This window comes from Cryptomeria japonica, chromosome 11 (assembly GCF_030272615.1).
Source record: "Cryptomeria japonica chromosome 11, Sugi_1.0, whole genome shotgun sequence".
NCBI lineage: Eukaryota > Viridiplantae > Streptophyta > Pinopsida > Cupressales > Cupressaceae > Cryptomeria > Cryptomeria japonica.
The window spans coordinates 195,720,206-195,734,744 of NC_081415.1; the positions used below are offsets into that span (position 1 = coordinate 195,720,206).

The window sequence follows — 14,539 nt, forward strand, 5'->3', positions numbered from 1 at the left end:
CCTTTAATAAAATTAAAATTTAATGAAATTTTATTTAAAACAAACTTAGAAAAATGAAATAATTGAAACATGCAGCACGAAAGAAACAATATTAAAAGTAAACTTAATAGTCTGAATTTTAAAACTATTTTTGATTTAATGAGTACCTTTTGAGTAGCGGCAGATGCAGGAAATATTGAAGGCAAGTAAAGAAGAGTACCTTACAAGAACTACCGCAGGAATCAGGCAATGGAAAGGCGCAACATGTATGACAGAGGAAACAATAATAAGAGGCAATAAACTTGCACAGGTAGAAAAAAACGATTGCAGCCAGAATTAAAAATGGTTAAGGCGTTACAAAACTGCAATGAACAGAAAAAAAATATTGGAGTGTAGCTGCAATACCTGAGTTTTGTGGCAGGTAACAAAACTGAAGTAAAAGGAGGTGAAGAGAGAATAAACAAAGATGGGCAGAAATGCAATTTGGAATAAACTTTGTAGAAGGCTGGAGATGCTAAAACAAAGGCAAATAGAGTTTTGCCAAGCAAGAACTAAAATCAGATTTGCAAGTCTGGGAAAAAAAAATGCAGCAAAGAATAATTAGCTGGTGTGCAATAACTATCTCACCAAAACTTACAGATTTTAAGGCGCTATTACGCTTGAATTGTTGACAAAGAACACACAGTTACAAAATATTACATAATGATTTGGAAAACAAAATTTATGAGCAAAATAATTTATTCACAGCTTAATGATTTTTTTTTCAATTTATTCTCTATATTAAAGTTTTATTGCTGCAAAAAACTTAAATACAAGTTAGAGATTAATAATCTAGAATATATTAGAACAAAAGGAGAATAATAAACCAATAGCAAAGAACAATTAACAGTAGAATGATAAATTGTTAGCTTTGCTTTAGAGAATAATAAACAGAAATATTAGAAGACCAGATTGTTAACTAGAGTTGCATGCAAAAGCAGACAACTGATTATAACTTGTTAGATTGAAACCAAAATAAACTTGTTAAAACTAGTTTGAGTTTGATAATAAACTGTAGAAAGAAATATTAATAAAAAAAATATTTAAAAGTTTTTTTTTTAAAATTAGAATTTAATGCATGCAAATTTAATTGATTCTAGATCTAAAAACTGAAAATTGAATTAGAGATACCTACACAATAATAATAATAATAAATATTCAATGAAAATCTCTCTTCTCTCAAGAGAGTGCCTCCAAAGAAGGTTTGCTCACAAGACAAGGCAATCTTCATCAACTTAAACAAGGATTAGTAACTTACTTTGATACCATGAAAATAAAATAAGAGCAAAAAATGAAAAATAATCCAAGAAGCTTGTTGATTGAAGTAATGTTACCAAGAACGAAGGGCAACTTGAGTTGAGCAATCACCAAATAGGAGAGGAGACACAAGAGTTTTTAAAAGGGGAAAAAGCAAAGAAAAAAACCCTTATGAATAGGAATGGAAGGCAATAGCCTAACAATGCAAGAGAGAGAAGCTTAAGCAATAAGCTTATTACAATAACTTGTGAAGACTGAGAGGAGAAGCATCTCTTAAATAGAGATGAGGAGAGGAGTTACTTTGTAACTCCCAACTATATGAATCCCACCATTCATAATGTGTGTGCAATGTGTCAAGATCCTCTTAAGGAGGAGACAACTAATATTCCTTAATAAAGAAATTAAAAGAAAATGAGTCATCCACACACGTGTGAGATGACACAAAATGACAAAGGACATGTAGGAATTCCAAAGTAATCTCCTAATATAACAAATGATACAAATAAATAATTAACCTTTACCAAGTAAAGATTAATATTCTAATAGAAACCATAAATATGGTAAGTGTAGACACAGGATTAATAGATGGAACAATAATTTCAGCAGCATCAGCTAAGGATCTACTATCATTACAAAATTCTTTTTCCCCAATAACTTTTTTATAATGTTACAAAATACCAAAATTTTGGAATTTAAGATAATAATTAATTTATCCCAAAAAATTATTGTTTTAAAACACAACGCTTAAATCTTCTGAAAAGCAGGGGGAAAAAAACTTTAAATCATAGAACTATCACAAAAAAGAATAAATTAAAGTTAACTAAAACAATCTATAATAGGCCCTCAACCATCTATCCAAGAATAAAACCTTTGAAAAAGTAATTTTGTTTGATAAAACAACTTTTCAAAAAAGTAGCAATTTCAGAGATGGATCTTTTGCTTTGAAACATGGTGGATCTCTTGAAGAATCTTGAAGCCCTAATCACCAAATGCAGAAACCCTATTTTAGCTAGTTGGAAACCTAAAAATCTGCAAGAAATGGGTAAAAATGAAATCTCAAACCTTGGAAAAAGCAAATGGATGGTGATCAATCATGCTGGGCTCAATTTTTAGCAATGCGTAACATTGAAACTGATAGAAATCACCTAGGAGTTATTCTGGGGGTCTTCTGGCACTGAAAAATTGGTAGACAATAGCTTGGAGTCCTCTGCCACTTATGCCACTCCAAATATTGGCAGATAACCTCTAGGAGCACTTCCGAGTTTTGGGTCCTCTCAGCCACTTTACTTGCAATAACCATTCAAAAGCACTTAAAGGGTGCCACTACCACTTTAACTTGCTGTAATTGATGAGGTGTGCACCAAGACATTCTTTGCCACTTAAAATCTGGTTATAACTGCTGAGGGGCTCAACTGAACACTCTTTGCTACTTAAAAATGGGTTGTAGCTGCTAAGGGGTGTTCCAAGTCTCATTCTACTAGTAGAAAACTCATCCCAAGTGCCCTTTAAGAGCCTCTCAGCCACTTTTCCATGCCTTAGACAGATTTTGAATATCTTTTGTGTTTGAGCTCTTTTTATGTTCATCTGATGCATTGAAAAGCTCTTTTGTTAGCTAGCAATTTAACTGATAAAAAATTGCAAACATAATATACAAGAAAATGGGAGACAAGGCTTCTATAATAACTCTTTAGAGGATGAAAGCCTACAACAAGATAGAAATGAAGACTTACAAAAAGTTTCATATGTATACAACACGCCTATATAGTGGTAGACAGAATTATGCAAGTCTCATTGAATGAGAAACTAAATGACAAAATAATCAAATAATTAAAGTTGATTGCAACTTCATAGAATGGGGATTGCTTCTCTACTTTCCTGTTTGAGGATTTTTGTTACTTTGTTGAAATGTCAGCTGATGGAAATTGAATTGTAAGAAAAAATTCAATTTGTCTTCCTGGCAATATTATTTCTTTCTATAACACTGTTCTATTCTGGCAGAATATAAAAATCCTTGAAGAAGACTGTTGAATACAAACCTTCCCTCACTTAACCTTAAGTTATGGCATATGTAACGTAGTTAACGTCAAATAAGAACCTACAAAGATTATGAAGTGTATTATCACACCCACAGATACAGATCACCTCATAAGCTCAAATATCTACAACATGAGCAACATGGAACTTGACATACATATAATTAAGGGTCTTTTTCAGTGAACTTCAATTTGACCAACCACAGACCTTATCCTTTTAAAAGCTCCATTGCATTATATGGTTTCACACAATAGCACAAAACGTCATAGTTAATTTGTATTACAAATTGATTTGATTGAACTTTAGAATTTAGATAAAAATTGTTTATCTCAATGCCTGAATTGTGGATGTATCAATTCTGTGAACTGCAAATAAACTTGTTATTAATTGGCCTCTATTCTTCATGGCTGGTTTTTAAAATTCATGCTGGCATCTGAGACTATGAGCAAAAGCCCGCATAGGAAAATGCTGCCAGTATAGCTATTTATGCAAGTTCCCAGAATGAGACGGATATGCCACTTTCGACAGCTATAGTAAAACAAGCTATCTCACTAAATAGGTATGCTAAGTGTCAATGCAAGAAAACATCTACCCTTTCCTTATTCTTTTCGCTATGTAATCCATGCTACCTAACACAAACAACTCCTTTCCTTCATTGGGGTTCTATATTACATTCATCACTACAAGCTTGAAGTTCATGTACAGGTTATACAAGTGTTATTTTCTGGACAGAGTAATTCTTTCAGCAATCACCTAATTAAACCGTCTTTGGTTTCTCGATGCTGTATCACCATTTGTTAAATGAAGTGCTATTTGCACAAATAAGAGACATAGAAATTCAGATACATATAGACCATAAACACAAATAGTTGTTAAGAATATGCATCAACACCCATGAAATTCTATCACATTAAACAGGAGAATGTATCTTTGAAGGATATTTAATGATCAAGATGCATATTGTGTGTTAGGTTATGAACTGTCGATAAGGAAAAAAATTATTTGAAGATTCAATTTCACAGCAATTAGTTTAATGGTTGCAGAAATTTGATTTTAATTTTAGTATGTCATATGAAGACCACAATAGTTGTGCCAAAAATTTTCTGTTATTTGTTTTCATTATTGAGCCCGAATTCAGTCATGCTACAGTTCGTTCTGATAACTTTGTAAATTGTCAGGCAGAGAACCCTACACTTTCCAATATAAATCTAGATGTCTCGATTGGAAATCTCGTTGCTGTTGTTGGGACTACTGGAGAGGGGAAGACCTCTTTGATCTCAGCAATGCTCGGAGAAATACCATCAATGGCAGATACAGAGGTTGTTGTCAGGGGAACAGTTGCCTATGTGCCACAAGTTTCATGGATCTTTAATGCAACAGTAGGTTCTTCAAATCTCAAGTTGACTTGAACTTCATTAAACTAATTTGTTAGTGCCTCTGTCCAATTGTTTGAAGTGACTATTGGAAATTTTATGCTTTCTTTACTGCATATATATTCAGGTTCGTGACAATATTTTATTTGGATCCCCATATGATCCAATACGTTATGAAAGAGCAATCCATGTCAGCGAATTGGAACATGATCTTCAGTTTTTACCTGTGAGTGCCTTGTCCTAATCTAGCTCAACATGTTTGAGAAATTTGCCATACAATTGCTTCATTATTGATGTGTATAAACTTTTTTCATTAGGGTGGTGATCTCACAGAGATTGGTGAAAGAGGAGTGAACATTAGTGGTGGGCAGAAGCAAAGAGTTTCTATTGCAAGGGCTGTATATTCTGGTGCAGATGTTTATCTATTTGATGATCCTCTAAGTGCACTTGATGCACATGTTGGCCGCAAGGTTATTGCTTGCACTTTACTTTGTTTGAATTTAAACAGTATTTGATTTCTTTTGTTCTCATCCCAAACTGATTCTTTTTTTACTTGAAGTATGTTAATAATCAATACTAAGATGCCATGTGTACTGAGCTATTACAGTCGTGATTTCTTTTCTATTTGGTTTGCGGGAGGCTGTACTTTCATTCCCTGGTGATGGATCATAGAGTTTGATCTGAATGTTGGCACAAAAAAATCTACAGAGTCAAATCAAGAAAAATAATAATCAGAACTTTTGCATCTTCTCTGAGATAGGCTAACCATGAATTGCAATCGAATGATTTGCATGTAGATATGAAAATTCATTGATAGATTTATGCCCTACAATGCAACAAGCAGTATTATTTATAACCATCTGTTCTTTTTGCAAACTCATTCTCTTGTCAAGTACACTACTACACTCCTGCATCAGCCAATGATAACTTCAAAAATCATTAGAACAGAACAGCCAATAATAAAATATGGTGTGGGATGCCTAAGGTTTAAAATGTGGTCTCACAGAGGTGACTACCTGGTCCATTGGATTGAATGAGGGGCTATCCGCATATTCTGTGTTGTGGATCTAGGTGCATCACAGAACCTCACATGTAAAATCATCTGAGATTTGGCCCACTATTGATAGATTGATAGAAAGAGGTGATAAGGTGCCTTAATATAGAATGAAATTTGGGATATATACATCCAAGAACACCATTGGAAGAGCATACTTGCAGAATAGGTGATTGGAATGTTCTAGGAGATGAGCAAAAATCAGAAAATTTCCTTATGTGAATATGTGAAAATGAAATCACAATTGTGACAATAAATGAAGTATCAACCAGCATTTTTCATTCAGTAAATCAAGTTGATTAGAATGGATGCCTAAATTATAAACAAACAAATAATCATGTAGCCTTTTTGAAAACTGTAGCATAGGATCTCATACAAGCTTGTGACTGTTTTGATGCTTATAAGAGAAGACCTTGTCAAGTCTATAAAGTTCAGTATTTACACTTCTAGAGTTAGAGAGAGTTTTTTAGATTTGCAACAAGAATGAAAACCTTCATTCAAATTTAGTATGAAAATGATCTGACATTGGATTGTTTGGATGAATGGCTTGCCTTTTCTCTTCTCAGGTTTTCGATACATGCATTAAGGATGAGTTAAGGGGGAAAACGCGTATCTTGGTCACCAATCAACTGCATTTTCTTCCACATGTGGACAAAATTGTTCTGATCCAAGACGGGATGATCAAAGAGGAGGGAACATATGAAGAGCTCATCAGATATGGGTCATTATTTCAGACACTGATGGAGAATGCCGGAAAAATGGAAGATGAGATAGAAGAAAGCATCCCCAACGGAGATAATGAACCGAAGGTTATTGTGTTTGAGGGCAATGGAGAGCCAATGAAGAGTGAGAAAAGTGAATCTTTCAAGAAAACAAGCAGTAAGACGAGGGAGGGGAAATCAGTTCTCATAAAACAGGAAGAGCGTGAAACAGGAGTCATCAGTTTTAGTGTTCTTCAGAGGTAAGATATGAGAAGAATATTTTTCCTGATGGGTTTCAAACTTCAGATGTTGTCGACTTGCAATATATTTATTACTAGCCAGCTGCCATTTTTTTGTTTCTAGGTGATATTCTAAACATTGATTAGTTTATATGCTGAACACTTGATAAATATATCAACTACTGAAAGTTCATTTGCATGTTAATTGACTTCATTTATTCTTTATAAATTCTGGTGGTTTGTACCACTCTATGCATAGCTGAGCAGTAAATTTGAGGGAACATATGATTTGTTGGCTTTATATTCCAATGTGTTTCTACCCAAAATAATATTTCTAGAAAATATAATTTTCTGTAGGCTTTTCACATGTCTGAGAAATACTTACATTTTTGTGGCAGATATAAAAATGCACTAGGAGGCTTCTGGGTGGTTCTTATTCTATTTTCGTGTTATGTGGCATCTGAGGTTTTGAGAGTCTCAAGTAGTACGTGGTTAAGTGTGTGGACAGATGAAAGTGCCACAAAGCACCATGGAGCCAATTTTTATAACATTGTTTATGCCTGTTTATCTTTTGGCCAGGTATACACAAATCGACAATCAGTTAGAATGAGTAAAGATCTTAGCACAATTTCCAGTGCCATGACTTGGCTAATGTTTTAGCTATCTATAATTTCAGAATATCTGTGTACGAATCTCGAGTCATTTGACATAATATTTGCTGTTACTTTTATTGTCTTGTATATTCTGATTATTTTCATTCCTTCTCTGATAGGTAATGGTGACATTGATAAACTCATTTTGCTTGATTTTATCAAGTCTTTATGCTGCCAGAAGGTTACATGATGGTATGCTCACTTCCATATTAAGGGCTCCGATGTCATTCTTTCATACCAATCCAATTGGACGAATCATCAACAGATTTGCAAAAGACTTGGGGGACATAGATCGGGATGTTGCTATCTACTCAAATATGTTTTTGAACCAAATTTTCCAGCTTCTTTCAACATTTGTTTTGATAGGGATTGTGAGCACCATATCTCTATGGGCAATAATGCCACTTCTGATCATCTTTTATGCAGCTTACTTATACTTTCAGGTATGCAAATGTTTGACAGCAGAATCAAATGTATTTTTTCAAAAAAATTGTTAGAATTTTCTTTGAGTTAACTATTTTTACAAATATATAGCCATGCTTAGAGTTCCTCTATATTTGGCGAGAAATTGTGTTACTTAAAGTTAATATGAAGCAGAATCATCCTAAATTTGTTTCCACTAATGAAGCTTGTTGAATGGCTTTTTCTGTGCTAAAATATTCCGTTGGTAGTGGTCTCATTAATATTTGTGCAAGCATATTTTTCTTTAAAATTGAACAGGAAAGAATTAATTTCTTTTAATCCTATGTAACTTGAGTCATGTCTATGTTTATGCTATGAACTGAATTTCATATACTTCTTGAGTTCAAACTTGGCTCATTTCATAGTAATTCAAGTCACCAGGGAGCTGAACCATTTCTAAAATATTTGTAAAGGATGAGAGGCAGAGGAATGACATGTATGTAATCATTGATCATGGTTTGGGTAGTTGATGTCAGTATGTGAGAAAGAGTATTTGAATTTTGAACAACAACTACAAGTCTCAATATCACAATATGAATTTATAATTGTAAAGGAAAAGAACCTTTTCCTAATATTTAATCTAGGCTAATGCAATAGAATGCATACACATAAGCATAAACTAATGTAAATTTAATAATTGACAGCTATGGGAGGAGATAATTCAGATTTAAATGCTAAGGTAGGAAATTAAGTGATATAAAGATGTTTTTAGCTCTAGGAATGGAGATGGATAATTCTGATGTAGCTCTGGAATCAAACTCTCTCGGAACTGGAACTTGTTCCCCTCTCTCTGTGTTTTGACTCACATTCTAAACAAGATCTGTATTTTTTCTTAGGTCAAATCCACATATCTGGATCAATTCTGCAGTTGCGGATCTGATTTATCAGCCCTGGATCTGATCATGCAACTTGTGTACTTTTGTTCGTTGGTTTTCTGAATTCACTTATATCTACTCTGTTTTTAAGACTGGCAGTATTTAAAATACCTTTGGGAGGCTGCTGGATTTCTAGGGCACAAGGTCACCTAAGTCAACCCCAAGGAAAATACCAGCTCTACATTTGTGCTAAGGATGGGTAGATAGAAAACAATCATGTAGATGTTCTAGGACAAATGCGGAATTAGATTCCTTTTAGATGCTTCAGTTGAAGTGTTCCTAACATGCTTCTCTTCTTTAATGTGAATGATAATCAATAATGTTTGTGGATGGTAATTCAATGCAATTGAATGCCTTAAAATACAAGGACATAGCAATAAATCACACACATTTGTTTAGTTGGCTCATTACAGCTAGTGAAATTAGCAGTAGTTAGCCAAATTTGAATTTAAATTTTGAAATTTTAGGGGTCAAGTCCTTAGACCTAGGATCACTCCCATACCTGTGGGATTGACATGGAGAATGGTAATGTTTGTGCAAGAAATGAGTGTCTGATCATGAGGTGGGCAATAAATGTGGATTGTATGGGAAAGTGCAGAAATGGAGAATTTTTGGTTGGACATGTTGGAATGTGTGTGAATAGGGGGATAAGGAAGATAGGGGAATAAGTGCAACCTTGCACAAGATTGCCATTTATCGAAATGTAAGTGGATTAAGCCATTCTCTAATCCCACTGCCATATGAATACATCAAGTGGTTTAATCTCAAGTGGTTCATTTCATTATGCATCGTTAATTACACTATATATTAGACTAAATATGAATCTAGTTTTTCTTATCCTATTAAGGACAATACTTTGACTTAGCCCTCGTGTGTTGCCATCCTACATCTTCAATTCGACGCTTCAAGATTTGATATTGATAACTCGTTATATCATTTTTTATTTCTAGTTTTAAGGTGAAAGTGTCTAGCTACCAGGATTATGTTCAGGAAAATATCAGCATGGATCCACCAATATAAATTGGGGAGAGATCAGGAAATCGACAAAATGGTTAAAATTCCTTAAATTTTTTGGAATTGATTGTGTAGAAGTCTCAATCCTCTTAAGCAAATTTCTTGAAAATAATTACAATTATATTTTATATGGATCTATTCTTTTAGTGCACTTCTTAGCTGGGTGTTTCTTATTTGAATCTCCAACACTTAGTAGATCAGGAATTTTGTTTGTTATTACAAACCACTAATCTTATTTGATTCAATGTCAGTTATCGTTTATGTTAATAAATTGGCCTTTCCTATCCTGTGAGCCACTTGCAAAGCTGATCCATTGCTATTTAAATTTCAAACAATTAAACTGTTTTAATAAGTTGTCTTCACCATCTTTCTGTTTCTTTGCAGAGTACCTCACGAGAGATTAAGCGCTTGAATTCCATCTCCAGGTCTCCTGTTTATGCACAATTCGGTGAAGCATTGAATGGTTTAGCTGCAATCCGTGCATACAAAGCATATGATCGGATGGCAAAGATCAATGGAAAAGCAATGGACAATAATGTTCGTTTTACACTGGTCAATATGAGCTCCAATCGTTGGCTTGGTATTAGACTAGAGGCTTTGGGAGGTCTGATGATCTGGTTGACAGCAACATTCGCTGTTTTGCAAAATCAACGTGCAGATACAGCTGCATTTGCTCCATTGATGGGTCTACTTCTGTCATATATCTTGAATATTACCAGCCTGTTGACAAATACTTTACGGTTGGCAAGTCATACAGAAAACAGCTTAAATGCTGTGGAAAGGGTTGGAACCTATACAGATTTGCCTTCTGAAGCCCCACTTATTATTGAGAATTGCAGGCCACCACAAGGGTGGCCTTCATCTGGGATTGTTGAATTCAAAAATGTAGTTATGCAGTATCGTCAAGATCTCCCTCCTGTTCTTCGTGGTATATCTTTCAGAATAATGTCAACTGAGAAAGTTGGTGTTGTTGGACGCACTGGTGCAGGAAAGTCAAGCATGTTCAATAGTCTGTTTCGGATTGTTGAACTAGAATGTGGAAAAATTCTCATTGATGATTGTGATGTTTCTAGGTTTGGATTGAATGATTTGCGTAAAGCTTTAGGCATTATACCACAATCTCCAGTTCTATTTTCAGGTATTCTCCCCTTTTTCTTCTTATTTTGGTGCATTGCAACTAACCATCAAATGTCTCATGAACTTTAAAATAAGTTCAGCATGAAAAAGATAACAAGCAGTATTAATAATAAATAGCAAAGTTCAAACAGAATGAAGACAAATTCAATTTCTTGTTCGGGAAGTTGTTAATCAAAGAATGTTCATATTGGCAAAGACAACAGAACTAATATTTGCCTTTATATTTCAACTTCAAGCTCTCAAATAATTCAGACCACTAATTCATTTTCTGCCTTATCACGGTGCATATCTAGTAACTACAGAAAGGGTTGTATCAAATTCTTCTTTAATTTTTAGAGAATGCTTGAAGAGGTTATTTCATAACATCTTATCTAGTAGTTATTTCCTTAACATGGTTTTAAATCTCTACAGGGACAGTACGGTTCAATCTTGATCCATTTGGTGAACATAATAATAATGATCTTTGGGAGGCTTTGGAGAGGGCACATCTAAAAGATGTCATCAGAAGAAATGCTTTGGGACTTGAGGCAGAGGTATTCCCTTTTTGTCTTTCTCTAGTGCTGTTAGTCCTCATTTTATGAAAAGGGCATCTTACACTGGTTGCACTCATTCATCCTAATGATGGATCACACAGAAGATTCTAAAAGGTCTAGAATCAAAACATCAAACCCTCAACCAAAAAGTTCAATTGACAAAAAGAACATGAAAGCACCAGACAACCAGGGGTAAAAAGGACACCCATAACCAAAACATGGGTTTTTTAAAAATAGGCCCCCACAACCTAAAACAAGGCTGCAAAAAGAATAGCTAGCAGCCAGCCTAAAATCAATCCCCAACCAAGCACCATCAAGATTTACATTTAGAGCTGCTCTTATGGGATTGGAGAGTCATGTCAAAAGAAGGCTTAGAGAACTTAGCTTTCTTGCCCTTAACAGAAATCCATCCCTCTTCCACTTGCGTTGCCTTGTCATGCCAAGCTAGCGCACCAAAATCCTGAGAACGAATCCCTACAACCATTGTCTCAACTGCACTAGAACCAACGGACGACAAAACCCCAGCATTAGCAAGCGGTGAAATCATCGAACCCCAATCACGGCAGACGACTGCACAAGAACCAGTGGATGGCAAAACCCCAACATCACCAGTCCGCCTCTGCCCGACAAACACAGCCGCACTAGAACCAGCAGGTGGCAAAACCCCAGCATCAGCAGGCGACAAAACAAGCATGACCTTATCAAAAGAGTCACCAGATTTTGTAATCAAAATGCTATCACCAGAAATAGCAGTTTGAGGCCCATGCTCACGCACTTTAGTGGTTTCAACATGATATTCTTGCATAGCTTTAGCAACACCACCATCAATGACATCCGAAGAGGATGCCCCGCGACCTTGTGATTCCATGGCAAACACCTCAGAAAAACTCCTATTTTGCTCAGATTTCTTCTCAACCGTATAATGTTGTTGAGAAGCACCTTTCCACCACGTAGCCGTCATTGCCTTTTTTTCAAATCCATATTGTGCAGCCGCATGACCTGTTTTAAAACATTTTCTACAACGGAAGGGAATCCCTTCATAGTCCAAAGATTGAACCCAAGAGCCCTTTGAAGATTTGAGAAAAATTTCAGCGGGCAGCCCTTTTGAAACATTCATTTCAACCAAAATTCGGGCAAAGGTGGAGTGAAAATTATCATAGGATTCATCATCTACCATCAAAAATTCTCCAAGGGCCTCACCCACTTCTTCTAAAAGAGAATCAGTCCATAAATGAAGGGGGAGATTAGGAAGCCTAACCCAAATGGGGATCTTATTAAACGTTTCAGAAGAAAGGTTGAAATTAGAGTGCCAAGGTTTAATCATCAACAAAACTCTGTCCTCCTAGTTAAAGAAATGATCACATAAGATTTTGTTTCTATCTAGGGCATTATCAAATTTAGCAATAAAAAACCCCTTAGCCAAGGGGAAAATATGAACTTTACCAGTAATAAGAGGCTCCCACTGTTCTGAGATCCAAGAGTGCAGCTGAGGGAGGCTGGGTCAAAAACCCTTAAACCAGCATATCACACCATGTAAAGAAAGAACAGAAGCATTATGATCAATTTCCTTTTCCGTATCTGCTTTCAGATTAATGGAAATGGCATTAGAAACAGGAAAGAACCCACCACCAAATGACCGTTTCCCTGTAAAATTTTGTCATCGTTACCTTCCATAGTAAAATTTTCATAATGGCTTTAACATTATTTTGTGTTTCTTTTATTGTTATTGTTTTTGGTATACTCCCATAACGTATGTTCTCTTGTGTGTATAGGTTTCTGAGGCTGGGGAAAACTTCAGTGTTGGCCAACGTCAGTTACTAAGCCTTGCTCGTGCCTTGCTTCGGAGATCAAAGATTTTAGTTCTTGATGAAGCTACTGCAGCTGTGGATGTTGGAACTGATGCCCTTATACAGAAGACTATCCGTGAAGAGTTCAAGAACTGTACAATGCTTGTTATTGCTCATCGAATTAATACAATTATTGACTGTGACCGTATACTTGTTCTTGATGCAGGCCAGGTATATGCATTTATCTCTGTAAAACTGCTATTTAATTGATGACATTTGAGAGAGAAGGATTGATCCTCTGACATTAAGAGATTTTGGTGTTCTAGATATAGCTTTTTCAGGAATCTTAAATAGAATATTTGATGAATCGGTGCTGTTAGTGCAGGCTGTGCTCATTTGTTAATATGGATTCCTTTTCTCTGTTACAGGTCTTGGAATTTGACACTCCTGAGAATTTACTTTCTGATGAGGAGAGTGCTTTTAGTAAAATGGTCAGCAGCACTGGATTTGCTAATGCACAATATCTACGGGTAACATTTAACATGAGTACCATCAGAATTAGCTTGCTTGCTATTGTAGCTGTCCACAAAAACTTGGTTGTGTTGCAATTGTCCTCATTCGTGTCATGTCAGTTGCTAAGCTGCAGTGTTTATGGCACTGGAGACTCAAATTTTCTTGCTGCATGAATTACATCAGCGTTTCAAAAGTATAAGTGAGCTGATAGAATTCTAGTTTGTAGTATAAAAGCGAAGGTCAAAATATTCAGCCTCTTAAGATGTACAATTGTAGTATATGATAAAGAGGGATTTTTGCAATGTCAATTATAATCATTTTCTTGTTTCTGATTTTCATTTTATTGATGTTACAGAATATAGCTCTTGGAGTCAGAGACACAGGAGAGCAATTTGAAAACAAAGCATTTGAAAATAAAAGGAAGTGGACAGCCTCTGCACGTTGGGCTGTTGCAGCACAATTTGCTCTTTCTTTGAGTTTGACTTCTTCACAGCAAAATCTGCTAGCAATAGCTGGAGAAGGTACCGAGAACAACATTCTTCAAGAAACAAGAAATGCAGCTCAGACCCTACAGGATGTTTTGCAAGGAAAGCATGACAGTGCAATTGAAGTGGCACTGGTTCAGCATCAGGTGCCCAGGGAAAATTGGTGGTCCGCACTGTTTAAAGTCATCGAAGGTACTTCTGTTTGTGTCCTTAGTCCTTGGATTAAAACCCAAAAATATGACACAAATGAGCTAGTCTTGCAAAATAAATTTACATGCTTAGTTATATCATACTTTCTGGCATGATATTTTTGTTATTTTGTATTTGGAGATTCAGTGTAGAAAGGGGATTTGACATCAAACATGCAGATGGGGTCACAATAAGGAATCATTTATGTTTCCACA

The 14,539-nt window shown here is 35.4% G+C and overlaps 1 protein-coding gene across 1 annotated transcript in view; it reads left to right on the plus strand.

Moving 5' to 3' along the window:
• The window catches only part of LOC131044009 (ABC transporter C family member 2), a 179,415-nt gene that overhangs the window by 164,061 nt on the left and 815 nt on the right, over positions 1-14,539 (plus strand). Inside the window, exons 17-27 of the mRNA XM_057977273.2 lie at positions 4,488-4,688; positions 4,810-4,908; positions 5,000-5,152; positions 6,303-6,697; positions 7,075-7,255; positions 7,449-7,772; positions 10,065-10,818; positions 11,229-11,350; positions 13,123-13,368; positions 13,566-13,667; positions 14,006-14,327. Coding sequence (XP_057833256.2) covers positions 4,488-4,688; positions 4,810-4,908; positions 5,000-5,152; positions 6,303-6,697; positions 7,075-7,255; positions 7,449-7,772; positions 10,065-10,818; positions 11,229-11,350; positions 13,123-13,368; positions 13,566-13,667; positions 14,006-14,327 — 2,899 coding nt within the window. The remainder of the gene's footprint in view (positions 1-4,487; positions 4,689-4,809; positions 4,909-4,999; positions 5,153-6,302; positions 6,698-7,074; positions 7,256-7,448; positions 7,773-10,064; positions 10,819-11,228; positions 11,351-13,122; positions 13,369-13,565; positions 13,668-14,005; positions 14,328-14,539) is intronic.